Source organism: Rhamphochromis sp. 'chilingali', assembly GCF_963969265.1.
Source record: "Rhamphochromis sp. 'chilingali' genome assembly, chromosome: 12".
Classification (NCBI taxonomy): domain Eukaryota; kingdom Metazoa; phylum Chordata; class Actinopteri; order Cichliformes; family Cichlidae; genus Rhamphochromis; species Rhamphochromis sp. 'chilingali'.
This window is the reverse complement of record NC_137939.1, coordinates 20,863,024-20,882,014: the sequence shown is the minus strand read 5'-3', so window position 1 is coordinate 20,882,014 and position 18,991 is coordinate 20,863,024. Positions and strand designations below refer to the sequence as shown.

Genomic DNA, 18,991 nt, shown 5'->3' with positions numbered 1-18,991 from the left:
GAGGCCAAAATTGTCTTATTAGTATATTGTAGAAATAACATACTCATGCAGATTTTTCTTTTACTTATTCATCACAAGTTTCTTGGTCATCCGTTCACCAGATTAAGTGGGCTAATGTCTTTGGACTCTAGAATGACCAGGTGTCCCACTTGTGGTCCCCATCTCATATACCAAGACAAATACCCAATATTTTGATTAGCTCTTGTTAACTTTGATTTCACAAGAACAGATGTGGAATGATAAGGGGTGGATGCACACCTACTGAAAAACTAACAATTGTGAGAGAAAAGGAGAGTACAGGAGTCTTTCAAGTTAGCAGAACTTGTAACGTGCATAGTTTGGGTGCATACATTTCTAGGTTAGACATGTCAAAATTTAAGGTCTAAGATAAATTGACTAATTGGCTCACGTGTGGTTTCTTGGGAAACTAAGGAAGCCACTTGAAGCAAATGTAGTGTTTGCTGTTGTGAGCAGAAGAAATCTTTATTAGAGGAGAGGAACATTAAAGTGTGCAGGTGAGCCAGAGAGAAATGCAAGAAATAGTTTAAAAAAAGGCTAATCTACATTTTACAATTTAGCATTACTGATATAGTAGACACTCTTTTTCCTCACAGAAGTACAGCTACACAGTTGATAACAGATTCCTGTATCACTAACCAGAAGATTCATTCACGAAAATTCAGTGTTTTACAAACCAGGGTACATTATTGTTGTTTGATGCAAACAAGAATGGTTCGAGAATTTTCCTGAGTTTGCACAGACTGAGCCTATAGTCCATTGTCATAAAAGTAACAACATTACTTTTCACCTGATAAATTTTCAGTGAACCAGGTAACTGTACACAATGTCAGTTTGGGTAACTTATGGGGAGGAGAATTTTAATCTGCCTTTCTGTAAGAAAAATCCACAAAACAGGGTAGTCCCTTTGTCACCACTGTTGAGATCTGTTTTTGTGTAGCTAGAATAAAGTCATACTCGTTTCCAAACAACATTTGAAAATGTCTACAACATACAGTAAATTGAATTATGAAACATTATGATTTATGTGCTTTACACTACAGCAGAATTTATGCAAAAAAAGAAAAGGAAATATCCAGATTTCAACAATTAAAAAGAGCCGTAAGCTTGTAGCTCCATAAGCATGTGCAGTACATAATAAAACATACCGGTACCTCAATAAAGAGCATGCATTTAGTTAAAAAACATATTTTAAAAACATTATATAAGAAAATGCTTTGTATTTAATATAAACAAAACACTGAATGCAAAGAGGAAGGATCAAATATAAGTTTAACCATATGGTTATAACAGCTGGTGAGAAGGAAAAAAATATCTATACATATACACACATATATATATATGTGTGTGTGTGTGTGTGTGTGTGTGTGTGTGTGTGTGTGTGTGTGTGTGTGTGTGTGTGTGTGTGTGTGTGTATTAATTTTGAAATCGGGTAAAAAAAAGAAAAAAGAAAAAAGAAAGAAAGATGATATCCTTTACTGAAAAAGCTTTGTGTGCTAGGGTTACAGCAGAGGGAGGATTCCTCCTGTCCTCTCCTGGGTTTCCTGATTTTCTCCTTTTTCTCCATGGTCCTGTATTTCTTCCCGTGTTTGCCCTGGACCTGCCAGCGGCGTCTCAGAAATATCACATTCACTTCCACATCTTCCCATCAAATTCTGCATGAGGAGGTGAGAAAGGGAAATCGTAACACCAAAATCTGCTGAAAAGATGCTAATTGTTGTGTTTACTCACTGAAATACACAGTTTCTGCTCACCCTTATTGCAGTCTTTAGCCATATCGCGCTCTTTCATTATGTTGTTTTTGTACTCTGTCGATTAAAGTAGACACACAGAAAATGAGCTGTGGATGGAAAGCGAAGTGTGCGTATTTAATGCGTTTGGGTGAAGTTTACTGCACCTGAATTCAAAGGCTCTTGGTTACAGCAATTCAGCTCTGTGCAGTCTAAAGCTACTTCACCTCCAGCGATTGCGGTTCCCCTGTGAAGAAGTTAATGTTAGATTTAATGTAAAGTTAAAGCAGCATAACATTAACCACATGATAATGCATTACCGTTGGGATCGACCCAGCTCATACTCCAGCCCTGTAAAAAACAGAAAAAAAAACTCAAGCGCACACAATAATAACAAAATGTAACTCTGATAAATATGCTTTTTATGATGCTAAGAAACACAATCAGGTTGCAATATACAAGTAACAACCAAGCAGGAATGTTGTAATAAAAAATACCTCTCTTTTTGCGCCGTCGAGTCAGCATAATAAGAGCAATGACGATAAACCCCAGCAGTAAGAATGTTGCCAGGAAGTAGCCCAAATGTTGCATGAAATAACTTCGATGCTCGGGGATAAAGACATTAACCACACGTGGAGGCTCGACCCCTTCGCCTGAGAAAAGAACAGGAATAAAATAAAATTCCTTCTTCAATAACCTAATTAACTCTCCAAGAATTACTGAATATTACACATGCTAAATATTGAGTGAACTCAATAAACCCTAAAACCAAACAATGCAATGTATCCTGGGGATTTCATGCTCATATTTTAAATGAGATTTATTGTATTGCTGCATTGGATTAAACTAATGGCAATAAACAAGGATCAAAATGAAATGTAGTTCCACACAAGTAGAGGTTTTCATTCCTCCAGAGGCTCTTTTTCATTTGTTCCCAAAAGCAAAACACTGGAGCAGAGAGAGCAGAGAGTTAAATGTCAAGATGCTGTTTGGCAGTAATGACTTCCAGACCTGATGTCATGCAGCTGTTATTTTTTTCTCCCCAGAAAAACACAGGCTGACCAGTAAAGTGGAGAAGTGTGAGGGAAGGGAGACAAAGTCTGTAATGTGGTCTGTCTGCATGTCTGAATTACTTTTTCATTTTAAAAGTGCTCTTCTAACAAACACAGAAGCCTGGTTTGAGCATGTATGGAAAATAAATCTGTGACACCTTCAGCAGAGTTTAGCAGTGAAGTCTACCATCTGGCAGGCCGCTCTAAACATGGCAGGCAGCAAAGGGTTTCACAGTGACCTGAACTGTCCCAATGCACCACATTTATACATCTACATAGTTACACATAATTTCAAAAACATAACAAATAGAGAACTGTTTATATTTTCTTTAATCATTATTTCAAACCATAATGTGTTATATCACGACTACTTCTGCAAAAAGTACGCTTATAGATGTGTTGCTAATATACACCAGTAATTGGTCATAAATTAAAAAGCAGTTTAATCACAGAAAATACTAAAATTGTTTAATCTCTAGTCTTTCATTAGCAGCTCAAAAGAACAGTCTAAACTAACAAAGAACTAATGAGGAAAACATGCAATGGTGTATCTGTTGTTATGCATTAAAAACCAGCCAGTCAACAGAAAAAAATATTTATTCTAACTTAATTACCAACATCCTCTAAGGGGGTCTATGTATACACTGATGGCAAATAAAGCTGTCATTGCATAATGTGCCTAATATGCATGAAAATGCAAAGACATACCCAAGGTCATTGTCTCTACAGCACAACTGCTGAGAGGAGATCTCCAGCCATGCTGTAGCAGTGGTCTATTACCATTTTCTTAACAGATCAAGTGTGTATGCTTTAATGGCTTTTTTTTTTTTCAAATGGTGGGATACACATCATTTGCAAGTCAATGAAATAAAAGGAATCATCTTCTTTTCAGAGGCTGATATCTCTCTTGAACTGGTGACAGCTCACAAAATGCTTCCCTCATGATTACAAGGAATAACTTCTTTTTATTTTTGTTTCATGTCATCAATAACTACGACAACAAAGTGAAAAGCTGTGAAAAGTTCCCATGATGCTTGTAATGTAATGTGGGTGAATAGAAATAGTTGTTTTTTTTGTCTAACAAGCTCAGCGAGGTGCAGATAAGAGCTAAGTGGGCAGGAAAAAATGCATCACACATGCATTTCTTTCTAGCATAAATTTTAAATTGGCTGTCATTTCTTTAAAGGGGAGGAGAATCTATAGTCTAACACGTACTTTCATACCCTCCCCTTACTTTGCTCTTTCATGTCGCAGCTGGCCCAGATGTTGAACAGATGGGCCAGACTTCCTGTAACTGCTGATAAATATGCCTCTACCAGAGAAACGAAGGAGAGACTGGAAAAAAAACAAAACAAAAGTGGAGAAGCAGTATAACAGGTCTAGATGCCTGGTTTAGACTTCTGGAAAAATGAGGAACAAAAAACCAAAAACACAGGATGTGACCATCCACTCCAAAAAGTACTGGATGCTGAAACCCATTCCTCTGCTCAGTCTAGCTAAAATATGTCTAGATAAACAAATAAAAAAAAGCTCTAAATGAAGCAGTTTGTGAGGAAAATGAGAGCACTTCCATTACAGTCGATTAAAAACTGTAGACAGCTTTTTAAGCAAAAGATGCAAATAGATATCTCTATTCTATCCAATCTGCAAAACCAAATAAACAAGTATATGAAAGAATTTCTTTCTTTCGTTCTTTCTTTCTCAACTAGCTCCTGCATTCCTTGGCTCCTCCCTCTTCAGCTCAAACACAAAAACAGGGAGGACTGAGGAGAAAGTTGGCAGGAGGAAGAACTGATTTAACTGACCAACTATGCCTATAAATATAACAAAAAAACCCAGGAGCGGTCTTATTTCTCTGTGCACAGTTCAGCCAAAAAAAACATAGAGGAAAAACCATTTACCATGACTATGTTGTGGGAAAACAAATTTCTAAGGATTTTTGTTACTTACTTGGATCTGGTTCATCATTCTGGAAAATTCTGGGTGCTGGAGTGGAATCAGGCATGAGTGGAGGTCCCACAGTTAGTCTGAAGATGCGCCTCTCATGGAGACCACAGTAGTGATGGTGCAGGTGGCAGGAGTAAAGGCCTTTATCAGCGGGCCTCAGGTCGGAGATGAACAGTGAGAAGTCTCCTAGTGTAAAAGCATCCTCTGCCACACTCATCTTGCTCTGGGCAAAGAGAGGTCCGTAATCCCTACGCTCTCCGGAGGCGTACAGGTCCACCAGTCGGTCGGCCTTATCAGGACGCACTCCAGGAGGCTGGAAGTCCCAGTGGGCCACCTGCTGCTGGTCCTCCTGAAGACCCTCTCGCCACAGGGGGCGCCGGTTCACACAAGGCAATACCACTGAGCTGCCCAACAGGACCACAAACACAGTCTTCTCTCCATCCAAGTACCGCTTCTCTTTACGAGCTGGAAACACATTCAGGTGTAATACATTTTTAGGTGTAATTAAATACACAATTAAATGTAATTAAATGTAATTATACATCACAATTCAAGAAACAAATATAGTATTTTAGATCAGATAGCCTCACCTGACTTAGTGACATCAACATGGATTTGCATAGACTGGTGAATCTGACAGTAGTGATGGTGTAAATTACAAGTATAAACTCCTTTGTCGGTTGCTGCCACATCTGAAAATAAATAAATATTATTAAAATAAAATTAACTTAATTATATTAAAATTATAACTCAGCACGAACAACAAGACCCTTATGAAAAGGACACCGAGGGAACAGTTTACCCTGCCCGGGATAGGGTTACCGGGGCCCCGCCCTGGAGCCAGGCCCGGGGAGGGTGCCCGAGGGCGAGCGTCTGGTGGCCGGGCCTTAGTTCATGGGGCCTGGCCGGGCACAGCCCGAAGAGGAGACATGGGCCCATCCTCCCGCAGGCCCACCACCCGCAGGAGGCGCCATAGGGGTCGGGTGCATTGTGTGCTGGGTGGCGGCCAGGAGCGGAGGCCCTGGCGGACTGACCCCCGGTTGCCAAGACTGGCAATAGGGACATGGAATGTCACCTCTCTGGTGGGGAAGGAGCCTGAGTTAGTGCTTGAGGTTGAGAGGTACCGGCTAGATATAGTCGGGCTCACCTCTACACATGGCTTGGGCTCTGGAACCAGTCTCCTGGAGAGGGGCTGGACTCTGTCTCAGTCTGGAGTTGCCCCTGGTGAGAGGCGGCGGGCTGGGGTGGGTATTCTAATATCCCCTCGGCTTGCTGCCGGTACGTTGGGGTTTTTCCCGGTGGACGAGAGGGTTTGTTCCCTGCGCCTTAGGGTCGGGGAACGGGTCCTGACTGTCATCTGCGCTTATGCGCCGAGTGGCAGTTCAGAGTACCCAGCCTTCTTAGAGTCCCTGGGGGGGGGTGCTGGAGGGTGCTCCACCTGGAGACTCTGTTGTCCTGCTGGGAGACTTCAATGCTCACGTGGGTAACAACAGCGAGACCTGGAGGGGCGTGATTGGGAGGAACGGCCTCCCTGATCTGAACCCGAGCGGTGCTTTGTTATTGGACTTCTGTGCTAATCACAGTTTGGCCATAACGAACACCCTGTTCGAACACAGGTTAATGTGAATGTGAATATAAACAATAGTTGTTTTTTTTTACAGTAATTACATAAACAAACACAATTGTGTCTGAGAGTCAAATTGAGTCACTTAAAATCTCTAGGCCGTAGGTCGATGATCGATTTTGTAATCGTATCAGCAGACCTGCGACCATATGTTCTGGACACTCGGGTAAAGAGAGGGGCTGAGCTGTCAACTGATCACCACCTGGTGGTGAGTTGGATCAGGTGGCGGGGGAGGACGCTGGACAGACCTGGTGCACCTAAACGCGTAGTGAGGGTGTGCTGGGAACGTCTAGCAGAGGCCCCAGTCCGCGAGATCTTCAACGCACACCTCCGGCAGAGCTTCAACAGCATTCCGAGGGAGACTGGGGACATTGAGTCCAAATGGACCATGTTCAGCGTCTCCATTGCCGAAACTGCTGCATTGAGCTGCGGCCGCAAGGTGGTTTGTGCCTGCCGTGGTGGTAATCCCCGAACCAAATGGTGGACACCAGGGGTGAAGGGAGTCACCAGGCTGAAGAAGGAGTCCTATCGGGCTTGGTTAGCCTGTGGGACTCCGGAGGCAGCCAACAGGTATCGACAGGCCAAGCGGAATGCGGCTCGGGCAGTGGCTGAAGCAAAAACTCGGGTGTGGGAGGAGTTCGGAGAGGCCATGGAAAAAGACTTTCGGACTGCCTCGAAGAGATTCTAGCAAACCGTCAGGCGTCTCAGGAGGGGAAAGCGGTGCTCTACCTGCACTGTGTATAGTGCTGGCGGAGCGCTACTGACGTCGACTGAGAAAATTGTCAGGCGGTGGAAGGAATACTTCGAGGACCTCCTTAATCCCACTGACACGTCTTCCGAGGAGGAAGCAGAGTCTGGGGATGAGGGGAACGACCCGCCAATTTCCGGGGGCGAGGTCACTGAGGCAGTTAAACAACTCCTTGGTGGCAGAGCCCCTGGTGTTGATGAGGTCCGCCCCGAGTTCCTGAAGGCTCTGGACGTTGTAAGGCTGTCCTGGTTGACACGCCTCTGCAATGTTGCGTGGAGATCAGGGGCAGTACCTGTGGACTGGCAGACCGGGGTGGTGGTCCCCATCTTTAAGAAAGGGGACCGGAGGGTGTGTTCCAACTACAGGGGGATCACACTCCTCAGCCTCCCTGGGAAAGTCTATGCCAGGGTGCTGGAAAGGAGAGTTCGTCCGCTAGTCGAACCTCGGATACAGGAGGAACAATGCGGTTTTCGTCCTGGTCGCGGAACACTGGACCAGCTCTTTATCCTCTCCAGGATACTTGAGGGTGCATGGGAGTTTGCCCAACCAGTCTACATGTGTTTTGTGGACTTGGAGAAGGCATTCGACCGTGTCCCTCGGGGTGTCCTGTGGGAGGTGTTGCGGGAGTATGGGGTGTCTGGCCCATTGCTACGGGCCATTCGATCCCTATACAACCGTTGCAAGAGCTTGGTTCGCATTGCCGGCAATAAGTCGGACTCGTTCCCGGTGGGTGATGGGCTCCGCCAGGCTGCCCTTTGTCTCCGGTTCTGTTCATAATTTTTATGGACAGGATTTCTAGGCGCAGCCAAGTGGCGGAGGCTTTCGCTTTGGTGGCCTCAGAATCTCATCTCTGATTTTTGCAGATGATGTGGTTCTGTTGGCTTCATCAGGTGAGGGCCTCCAGCTTGCACTGGAACGGTTCGCAGCCGAGTGTGAAGCAGCGGGAATGAGGATCAGCACCTCCAAATCTGAGGCCATGGTTCTCAGCCGGAAAAGGGTGGAGTGCCCACTCCGGGTCGGGGATGAGTTCCTGCCCCAAGTGGAGGAGTTCAAGTATCTCGGGGTCTTGTTCGCGAGTGATGGGAGAAGGGAGCCGGAGATCGACAGACGGATTGGGGCTGCGGCTGCAGTAATGCAGACGCTGCACCGGTCCGTCGTGGTGAAGAGGGAGCTGAGTGTAAAAGCGAAGCTCTCAATTTACCGGTCGATCTACGTCCCTACCCTCACCTATGGCCACGAGCTGTGGGTAGTGACCGAAAGAACGAGATCGCGGATACAAGCGGCAGAAATGAGCTTCCTCCGAAGGGTGGCTGGCCTCTCCCTTAGAGATAGGGTGAGAAGTTCGGCCATCCGGGAGGGGCTCAGAGTAGAGCAGCTGCTGCTCCACATCGAAAGGAGCCAGCTGAGGTGGTTCGGGCATCTGACAAGGATGCCCCCTGGGCGCCTCCTGGGTGAGGTGTTCCAGGCATGTCCCAACGGGAGGAGGCCCCGGGGCAGACCCAGGACACGCTGGAGAGATTATATCTCTCGGCTGGCCTGGGAACGCCTTGGTATTCCCCCGGATAAGCTGGAGGACGTGGCTGGGGAGAGGGAGGTCTGGGCCTCTTTGCTTAGGCTGCTGCCCCCGCGACCCGGCCCCGGATAAAGCGGATGAAGATGGATGGATGGATGGATGGAACAACGTTCATAGTGCTACTGCAAAAAAGAATGAAAAGTCTCACTGTTGATAGTAAGGGAGAAGTTGCCATCACTGAATGCAGAGTCTGGGATGAAAACGCGGCCCTTGTTGAAGGCGTTGTAGACCCTCTGGTTGGCCCCAGGTGACATGTCCAAGACTCGTTCCACAGAATTTTCCGGGCTGCTGCGGACCAAGTCCCAGTGCACTACCCTCTGACGGTCCTTCAGTCTGTCCCGGATCCACACCATGCGGGGGCTGTGACAGGGCAGGATGGCCTTAGATCCCGCGGGAAGAGTGATGTTCTTCGCCTCCACCACTACACCAAGCCTGCTGCTGCTGCTCTGTCCCCAAGCTGACACAGAATATAAACACATGTAGTCACAAATTCAGTGCAGCAAAGATGTAAATATAAATAATCCAAAATAATATGCTGTGCCTAAAAAAAAAAAGTCTCTTACCTCCCGGCAGGAAGAGCACAGCAAGAACTGAAAAAAACAAAATCCAGGATGATTAGAGTTTTATCCTACTGATGATTTTAATTCACACAGCCTGCTGATGCTGCGTTATATACCGTAGATTTGTCTCCACATATTTCCACTGATTAATTCTTGAGAAACACTTCAAGCGCTTCCACCCACAAATTGGTTGAAGTGCCTGGAGAGTTTAGCTTTGATCTCGTACTGACCCAACACTGAAAACTTTCAGAGTCTGAGCAGATGTGGGTTCAGTGAGAGGACAATTTAAAAGAGATAGAGTGAAGCTGAAGAAACAAGCACGCGGTGAAAAGGTAACGCTTTAAAACAGAAGTTCAGCAAAGGAAGACAAAAGTAGACAAACACACCAGATGTCAACAACACACTCTGGAAATACATTTCGCTGTTTGTGTTTGCTCACTCTAGGGATTTTCCGACAGCACATTTGCTATTTCTAATGCATTTTTCCCACAGTGCTATTTCCCGTCTGTTTACTGAAAGGCGGGCAGAGATGTATGCAGCCAAAGCATACAGAGCCCCCATTCATCTCGGCTGCTGCTGGCTTGTCGCAAGGCCGTGATCCTGAGGGGATGAAGCACCAGGCTGTTATTCGGCGCACTCCAGTCAAACTCCCAAGTGTCAAAAGTCTCGGAACCAGACCAAACACCTGTTTGTTTTCACCATACCGGTACTTGTTATTATAAACTATAGAGACAAGATTTATTTCAGTAATGCAGTGAATCTTCTTTCAAGCTTTGAAATGTTTCATGCAAGTACGGTGGCAAATCAATAAATCGTCACGAGCTCGTCAGCTTTTAAAATCACAGTGATAAAAAAGATAAAAGTAAGAGAACATTAGGTTCCATTTTAAGATGAGATGACTGACTTCCTCTGTGCAGGTCATTTCAGAGGCCGGAGGCACTAACTGTAGAAGCTCTGCCCCCTCTTGTCTTAAACTGGGCCTCTGGAAGAGTTACAAGACCTCAGCCTGGGGATTTTAAGGTATGCTTATACTAAGAGGTCAGAAATATCTCAAGAAATTACACCACGAAGCACTTTCAAAATGTGACGAATAACACTTTAAATATACTGGGAGCCAGTGTTAGTGAGATAACACTGGTATGAACTGGCTCTGGTCATTTTTAAACTGTGTAAAGTATTTAGATTTACTGAATGTTATCCAGAGGAGCAAATAATGAGTGGAAACTTGCAACAATTATTGCATTGTATTGTTTTTTTGTATGCATGGTTAAATGCAGGGTTTGACATACAACACAAGTCAGTAACTGGTTTAGCAGTTTTAGCTATGTTGGCTATCTTCACCATTAGACTATGAGAATACCTCTGCTACTGTTCTTCGATGCAGTAAACTAAATAACACTTCAAGCTGGACAAAATGACTTCAGCACACACACTGGCATCAGAGAGGAGACCTCATCCTGGAAAACTTTCCTGGCTTTTCTACAGTAGGGCAAAAACTTTCCTGCAGATGGTAAAAACAAAGCGTCTCAGCCCCTTTAATTGTCTGTCATCAGACACACACAGGCTGTTGACTCATGAGGCTGTTTTAACAGTAAGACTTAACAAGGGGCTATTGAATTACTAGTGATAATAACAGACATTTGCCAAATAGAGTGCAAAATCACTGCTCATTAAAATCTCAACCTGAAGGTAAAATAGCAAAACGTTTTAAGTATGATTTAAACATAAAGAATGAGTTTACTCAGCATAAAGTCTGTGATTCACCGATGTTGTTCAAGTGTGAAGTTTGCTCACAGCCCCGTCACAGGTTGAAAATAAATCAGACAAATCTGTGCAGCTGCAGACTCAGCTAAACATACAAAGATACATTCAGAGGCCTGGAGGGCTTATTGACCGTCCTGTGGAAACAGCGTGTTAGCACTGATTACGTTCACTAATTACATTCTAAACCACTGCAAACATGCTGGATTATTTGTGTATGGATTGCTTTCTGCAGATTTACATGAGTTTCATCTTCACGTGGAATAATTAGGTGACGTCTGTAATTTTGAGGTCATTTATCATGTTCAGATGATCTGATGGCGCCCAAATGTCATAGCTGCCAAAGCAACATCAGCAACATCTCAGTGTGTGGGCATCTTCTCTAACCTTATGGAGGACAAATTGAGCTCAAAATTTCAGGGGATTGCCTGCGAGGATTTTCCAGAGCATAAATATGCTACCTTATCGTGACCTTGTCATTTTCTGAGTAGCTACATGTTTACAAACTTGTTTGAGTCAAAACAGCACTTCGAATCTTTTCCATGCCCTGTTGCTTTGTGGCCGTTCATTAAGTTGAATCCAACCATCATAAACTGTGTTTATGATGGTTGGATCCCCCTCCTGCTCCCTCTCCTCCACGCCGTCTGGACTCCAAAAGACCCACTCGTGGTGAAACACTCATTACTGACACATATAATGACTGGCTGCTGGATTGTGCTGACTCCTCCACTCAGACCGCAGTTAACTGGAAACACATTGGGTTGAAGCCATAAAAAATCCCAGAGTCACAAACTATGGCCTGTCTACTGTATCAACATGCCGGGCCCAATCTGATTGCATTTGATCTATTTTATTGAATAGATCACTTTGAACAAAAAAAGTTAGAAAGTGTACAGGGCCGTAGTTTGAGATTAGATGTTCATACCTACAAGGGGCTTTAAATGTAAAAATAACATAAAAAAGGTTAAAATGATGAAGATCATTGGTTATCAATACAAAGCATGAAAACACATTACATTAATCTTGCATCGGTTAACTGAGTTTGGAAAAATGCGTGTACAGCAAAAACAAAACCCAAAAAGCAGTGAAAAATACAGATGCAAGATATTTACAGTTACATATAATAGCTTACAGAGACTCTGTGAGCGAAGAATAATGAAAAGGATCAGAAAAGTATTTAGCTGAGGCAAAGCAAACCTGGCAAAGGAGTCTGCTTTTGTTACCGACTGACCTGGATGCAATTATGGCACAAAGAAAAATTTAGCAAGCGTCTTTTTTTTTTCTTTTAAAAGTGAGACGACTTAAGAGGACTTCACTTACTCTGAAGGAGAGCCATGTCGAGGAGGAACTATTTATCAAAATTGTCAGATGTTAAAAGCCCGTCAGAGGAGGTTCTTGCAAGAACTGATAAAGGAGCGCCTGAAGTTCACCCAGCAGCAGCAGGACTTTGTGTTCATGCAGACTGAGTCTACACAAGTCCCACCCTCCGCTAGCCAATGAAATCCAACACTGCAATAGTGCTAAACACTTCACAAATATCCGCACTAAATTGCACAATTGCATTTTGTTATAGAACACTGGTATCTTAACTGCATTTCGGATAACTGCACCCAAAAACACAAATCTCCGTTAAACCAAACACTTTACAATAATCCCAAAATTTTAGTGCGACTGACAGCTGCTAGAAAATCATCTTATAATGAAACAGATGATTTGCAGCTTTTAAATTAAATATTAAGTGATAGCTACAATGTATGTGGTTACGTTGGCATTTTATTTTGTTCTACGTGTCCCACATGAAGAGTTTTTTCATGTTGGAAACTTCCACACCACTTTCTTCCTTTGTGAGTTATTTGCAGCATAAACTTCAGTTAGCATTATTTGCACAATACTGCCATCTACAGTACAACAAGAAAAAGAACAATTGCTGAAGTAGCTGACACTGAAAGTCAGCCTGGAGGTGAAAAAAACAAAAATAGAAATTCAGACACATCACACCTTGAGCTTCACAGAGGGAGTTCTTTATTAGACTATCTACACCATTATTTAGCTCATCACTCAAATATGCTTTAATTAAAGTGAAAAGCACACACGGCAGGTTGATTGTTAGAACAGTGTGATGTGTGGAGAGTCATCCAGGGTAAACGTTGGGACGCAGACTTTAATCAGAATTTTTCAGTTCCTTCTGTTTCCATGCTGTTTAATGAAGATCCTAGGTGTGCTCCATCCCTCTGGAGCCTTCTTCAGTCCCGCTCGCATCCAAATCTTCTTCAGATCCTCCTCAAAGCGTTTCTGTATATAATAAAGACACAAAGCTGGCTGTTTTATATTCATCTAGCTTTGGAAAACTGTAACTAGTGCAAATCAGACACACAATGATGAATTGGAAGGAATAAAACAATGATTGCATTTTTTATCAAACCTCAAGACATCATAGTGGGAAAAAAAAGAAATGGTCTGATAGATGTGAAAGAAAAGTCCCACCTGCTTCTTCTTTCCTCGGCCCTCCAGCACCCTCTTTCTCAAGAACTTAGTCCGTTTTTGCAGCTTCTTGTATTTATGCCGGTTCATCTTCCGCCGCCGTATCTCTAGAACATTCTTACATCTGAGTGGTGTTACTGTACCCTCCCCGTCTTCCAAAACGGGGACGGAGATAGGCGGCAGCACCTTCTCCTCCAGCAGCTCTACATCCTCCTGTGGCTGAGTGGACTCCAGCAGCGGAGGGAGGGAGTAGCGTAGTGAGAGCCAGCTCTCCAGGGGACTTACTGACAGTTTACGTGGTATGAGAGCCTCGTCCAGATCCGGCTCAAGCTGGACCCATCGCGGAGGGGACCTGTTGTCTGCCGCTGTTGAGTAGTTTCTCAGTTTTTGATGACGTGAAGGGCAGTAAGCAGAAGCAGCTGGTTGTAGACATCCATTCAAAGTTTCTCCATGAGCTTGAAGTGCACCTTGTCATTAAGGGGAAGAAAAAAAGTCAGATTTTAATGAAATAGAAAACATAGTATTGAATGTAGGCAGACAGATATTTGGCTATTTGTTCTTACTCACAAGTTGCTTTGTGTAATAGGCTGAGACGAGGGATGATCTTTGAGGCAAACATTGTCAGTGGTTATCCAAACAAGGTCATCAGGAATGAGCTCACTGGTCCCTGGTCCTGTGGCAATAAAAAAAGACAAAGTATGGTCTTACTCTGCTCTGTCACAGCAATCAAACTAGTAATGTAACAGTAACTTCAGACTAGGGCTGGACGATATGGCCTAAAATCCATATCACGGTATATGAAGCATGCGGGGTAACGATATATATCGCGATATATTCTTTTCTTCTGTATGACGTATTTTACACACTATAAGGCGCACTTAAAATCCTTTAATTTTATCAAAAATCAACAGTGTGCCTTATGTATGAATTCTGGTTGTGCTTACTGACCTCGAACCGATTTTATGTGGTGCACAGAAATCTATCAAAAAATGTTTTAGTGTGGCTTTGGTAAGCCCACCGCTTGATGGATTGCCGGAGCATTACGGCTGCCGTAGTCAGGAGCCTTGCGGAGTGATCCAAAACTGGGTCCAAAACTCCGACACCTTTCAGGTCCCAAAATCAAACGAACACTGCGGCATCACTGAGAGTTAAAAACTAGTAAAGTTGTGGAGTTGTATTTTGTCTTGCAGAAATTATATCGTCAGTTATATTGTTATCACAAATTTTCAAATATATATCGTGATATATATTTTTGACCATATCGCCCTGCCCTACTATTTAGTCTATAAAACAGGGTTCACTAAAGCACCAGTCACACATGCCTAGAGACTAGACTGTGACCCCCTGGTAACAGTGCAACTACTGGTCACTTATCCATGTGCCAGCCACCTAGTGAAAATTTGTAATTTCAGCCTTTTGGCGGTTTCTTGCCATCTGCAAAGATTGCGGGTTGCTGAATGAAGTCTACGTTCATCTGACCGAGATTTTAGGTTCCAGAGTTTTCAGCAAAACTCGCTGCTGATGAAGACTGATAGAGGCACCTGAGAGCCCCACAAAAAAAACCCAACATTTAACTTTATGTAAACTGTCTTGTCCAACCAAGCTGTCTAATATATCACATTTCATAGAAAATATTGTTCAAATTGCTGCAGATGAATATTATGTTATTCTAGATGCAGAGTAGCTGATTTATGCTAATTTAAGACATGTTTATGAAAGAATGCTGAGAGTAATGCCAACTATTTTCTGGCCCTTTTCTTGTTTACTAATTTTGTGACTTGTTCCAGAGATAAAAACAACAACAACAACAAACATTTGTTTTAATTCTCCAACCATAGAAATATTAGGTAAAAGCACTTCAGAATCACTTTATCTATTAAGTTCATACATGGAACTAACAAAACAAATTTACTTTTCCTCTGGCATTACACTCACACATAAATACAGTAAAATAACTATTTGCCGTCACATGCATAAAATAATGCAGAAAAAAAAAGATTAATAATACCTTTTTAATATATGTTACCGGATGTTAAAATTTGAATTGGATTTCACTGCAAAAATGTGAAACATTTTGACCCTTGAGCTGGGAACTGGCTGTTCTCAGGTTCTTAACCTGTAGGTCTCACTGGTTTCCACTGTAGCAAATTATGTTTCCAGTAATTAATGTTTTGGCTAGTAAAGCTGCGTGAAAACTGCCTTTAGCCATTTCTACTTTAAGAGTTACCCTAAGTGCTGGGACACTGTGAAAGGCTTATATAATGACTGTTATCAAAACCCAGAAATAGTGGATGCTAACCTCCCTCCAGGTTTAAATCAGCGGATAATCAGGCGCCCAACAGCGGGTGATTTAAAAATGAAAATAAAAAGTCCAAACGGTAAGATAGTAAGTAAATAAATAAATAAATGAAATAACAGAGACCGAAGGAAATTAAAGAATTATGTAATTGCCAACTGGCTCATCATGGCTAAACAGGCGCGTTAACCAGCAGCTCCACTTTGGAGGAGAAAGCCGCCAAAACGCTCAAATATTAAAAGCTAAGGATAGAATTTTTCTGCCTTTAACTACTTGGTGGCATGTTTATAACAACTTCGTTTAATTAAAGAAAGAGTTGGGTTACCTAGTATTACTATGACCCGAGGTTCCGTCTTCAATGTGACTTCAACTAACTACTTCCGCTCCGTGCGACACACATTTAAGTCGCTTCCGCTTTCTCCGTGCTGAGAAAGGTTCCGCCGAGTAGATTTTTATTCCTTAAGGCTTTGTTTTGAAACAAAATGCCCATTCTTCTTCTTCTTCTTCTTCTTCTTCTTATTATTATTATTATTATTATTATTATTATTATTATTATTATTATTATTATTATTATTATTATTATTATTATTATTATTATTATTATCAGTAGTAGTAGTGGTAGTAGTAGCAGTAGTATTACAAATCTATCCCTTAAAAGCCAGGACCATGAGAGCACAATAGTTCACTCGATGGATAAAGTAGAGGAGGAGCTGGAGGTCTTTTATCCTGATATTACCAGGGATTTTGTTGGTGTAATTTTTTCATACCATCCCTGACCAAACAAAGAGAATTTAACATCACTGGTACTTTTGTAATTTTCTTGTCGGGCATTTTCTTAATTTCTATTTCAAGGTCTTTATATTTGAAGAGTTTTTCTCTAACATTCAGAGTGAATGTTTCTTTCAGTAGGGATAGAAATGTCTGTTGGTCTGGATTTCTTTATCACTTTGCATTGTCATGCTCCACAGTGTTTCATCGCTTTTATAATTTTATTAGTAGTATTAGTGGTACGAGTAGTATTAATATTAATATGTATTTATTTATTTTTAAGATTAGTTCAAGAAGGGCTCAAATTCTTATACATATGGTGTGGTAGGCTGACAAATCCAGTGCATCGCTCAGGTCTCCACCCAGCCACTTTTCTTTTGCTAGCGCACATGGTGTCTGCATGCTGCAGCTCACAGTTAGCTCCACACATGGAGAAAATATAGTTTAAAGAGTGGAAATAATTGACAAAGAAGGTGGAAGATAAGGCAATAAGGCCATAAAGGACTATTTAGCACCTCCTGGATGTCAGCTCACGAGGTTTGTGTATTTTAAATGTTTTATTTTCTGTAATTAAGGATTTTTGATTGATTGAAACAGTATGCAGCTGGAGTATTTCTGGATCTCAAGAAAGCATTCGACACAATCAATCATGACATATTAATTAATAAACTGGAACGGTATGGGATCAGGGGGGTTGTACTGCAATGGGTGAAAAATTATTTAAGTGACAGGAAACAATTTGTGAAGCTGGGTGTCCATTCCTCATCATGCTTGGACATTGCTTGTGGTGTTCCACAAGGCTCTGTACTGGGTCCAAAATTATTTATTATCTATATAAATGATATTTGTAAGGCATCTGATATATTAAAATTAGTATTATTTGCAGATGACACAAATATTTTTTGTTCTGGGGGGAATCTAAAGGAGCTGCTGGATACAATTACTTCAGAAATGTGCAAAATTAAAAAATGGTTTAACAGGAACAAACTATTGCTAAATCTAAGTAAAACTAAAATTATCTTATTTGGGAATTCCCTTAGAAATGCACAAGTGCAGATTCATTTAGATGGTGTGGAAATTGAAAGAGTACTTGAACATAAGTTTCTTGGTGTGATTATAGATGATAAATTAAACTGGAAGTCTCATATAAATCTTATAAAAATAACAAAATTTCAAGAAGTGTCTCAATCTTGAGTAAAGTAAAACACATTCTGGACCACAAATCACTCCACATTCTCTATTGTTCCCTGATTGCACCGTATTTGAATTACTGTGCAGAAGTTTGGGGCAATACTTACAAATGTTCGCTATCATCAATCTTTATATTACAAAAAAGGGCCATAAGGATAATCCATAAAACTGGTTACAGAGATCATACAAATCCACTATTCTTAAAATCAAAAATTCTAAAATTCACAGATCTGGTTCATTTTCTCACAGCACAAATTATATATAAAGCAATAAATAACTTTAATATTAAAAAATATATAAAAAAAAAATATAAAAAAAAAATACACATGACATATAATGTAATTGCAAGGAGGTATTTCTGTAGTCTATTGATACTAGATAGTGGAAAAGGGGTGGGATTAAATAAGCTTATACTTCTTTCTGCTCCTTTTTGAACAAGAACGTTATTTGGAGTTGTGGTTGCTCATTTTCCTTTTGTTTTGCTTTGTTCATTTGTCTCTTTTAATTCTATTTTGTTGTACTTTTTCAACATGTTCAAAATAAAGATTCAATCAATCAAAAATTGACACTACGTACAAGAGCGCATTTTGATGTGATGTTTTGTTTTATTGTTTTATCCGTGAGCAGTTCTCACGGGTTGCCAAGACCAGAAAAAACCCTGTTCTATACTACATCGTGCGTACTTCAATCCTAGAGGGTGCTACACTTACTTATTAGCGTGTTGTTGTTTTTTTTAAAATTAACTAATTAGTATTTTATGCTACTACTAATGTGATGAATCTTCAGGCAATTATCAGTATATAAAATTGAAACATTGAGCATGTTCAAAACTTGGATTTTCCTATTTCTCTTGCAAGTCTGTACATTTCTAAAACGCCTGTGGCTGGCACTTATGTGGCTTGCAATTGTTGGGAAAAATTCGAAAACTAGTTTCGGTTATGGCTCAGTTTTATTTCCCTTTAACTCATTAAATCTGAATATGTGTCTTTCCTCCATGTGGCACAGTTGCATAACCAGGGAATTCTCCACTTTTAGATCGCTCTAGTTTTGAAAGCTTGTGGGCAGCCACATCGAATCATTTATTCATGGGGGTTTCTCGCTCAGCTTTCATTAAGTTTGTGGGAAATGGAACACCTACAGTATGAAGGCATTTCTCCATATGATTTCTACTATCAGGCATTGAGACAAATAGTATTTGTGTGAGAAGAAAAGGATGGAAAGATGCTACAGCTAAGTAGCTTT

The 18,991-nt window shown here is 41.7% G+C and overlaps 2 protein-coding genes across 2 annotated transcripts; both read right to left on the bottom strand.

Annotated features, from left to right (window-relative positions):
- Nucleotides 1–471: 471 nt before the first annotated feature.
- Nucleotides 472–12,879, bottom strand: LOC308407405 (matrix remodeling-associated protein 8-like). Its single transcript, XM_080899026.1, has 10 exons — nt 12,334–12,879; nt 9,256–9,282; nt 8,841–9,149; nt 5,338–5,439; nt 4,751–5,212; nt 2,246–2,401; nt 2,069–2,099; nt 1,916–1,995; nt 1,773–1,826; nt 472–1,673 (listed from the first exon to the last, which is right to left on the bottom strand). The coding sequence occupies exons 1-10, from the start codon at nt 12,347–12,349 to the stop codon at nt 1,648–1,650; spliced, it is 1,263 nt and encodes a 420-aa protein (XP_080755152.1). The 5' UTR covers nt 12,350–12,879; the 3' UTR covers nt 472–1,647.
- Nucleotides 12,880–13,012: 133 nt separating this feature from the next.
- aurkaip1 (aurora kinase A interacting protein 1) lies at nt 13,013–16,245 on the bottom strand. The gene is made up of 4 exons (XM_080899027.1): nt 16,116–16,245; nt 14,062–14,167; nt 13,498–13,961; nt 13,013–13,305 (listed from the first exon to the last, which is right to left on the bottom strand). The coding sequence occupies exons 2-4, from the start codon at nt 14,111–14,113 to the stop codon at nt 13,189–13,191; spliced, it is 633 nt and encodes a 210-aa protein (XP_080755153.1). The 5' UTR covers nt 14,114–14,167; nt 16,116–16,245; the 3' UTR covers nt 13,013–13,188.
- Between the last annotated feature and the right edge of the window lie 2,746 nt (nt 16,246–18,991).

What these genes read in the sequence shown, in the direction of transcription:
- aurkaip1 (XM_080899027.1), bottom strand. Translation starts at nt 14,113, where the DNA reads ATGTTTGCCTCAAAGATCATCCCTCGTCTCAGCCTATTACACAAAGCA. An exon ending in CCTATTACACAAAGCAACTT is followed by an intron (nt 13,962 to 14,061) that starts GTGAGTAAGAAC and finishes CTTAATGACAAG; the next exon opens with GTGCACTTCAAGCTCATGGA. An exon ending in GCCGAGGAAAGAAGAAGCAG is followed by an intron (nt 13,306 to 13,497) that starts GTGGGACTTTTC and finishes TATTATATACAG; the next exon opens with AAACGCTTTGAGGAGGATCT.
- LOC308407405 (XM_080899026.1), bottom strand. An exon ending in GAATGATGAACCAGATCCAA is followed by an intron (nt 2,402 to 4,750) that starts GTAAGTAACAAA and finishes TTCTTTTCTCAG; the next exon opens with GCGAAGGGGTCGAGCCTCCA. An exon ending in GGCTAAAGACTGCAATAAGG is followed by an intron (nt 1,674 to 1,772) that starts GTGAGCAGAAAC and finishes CTCCTCATGCAG; the next exon opens with AATTTGATGGGAAGATGTGG.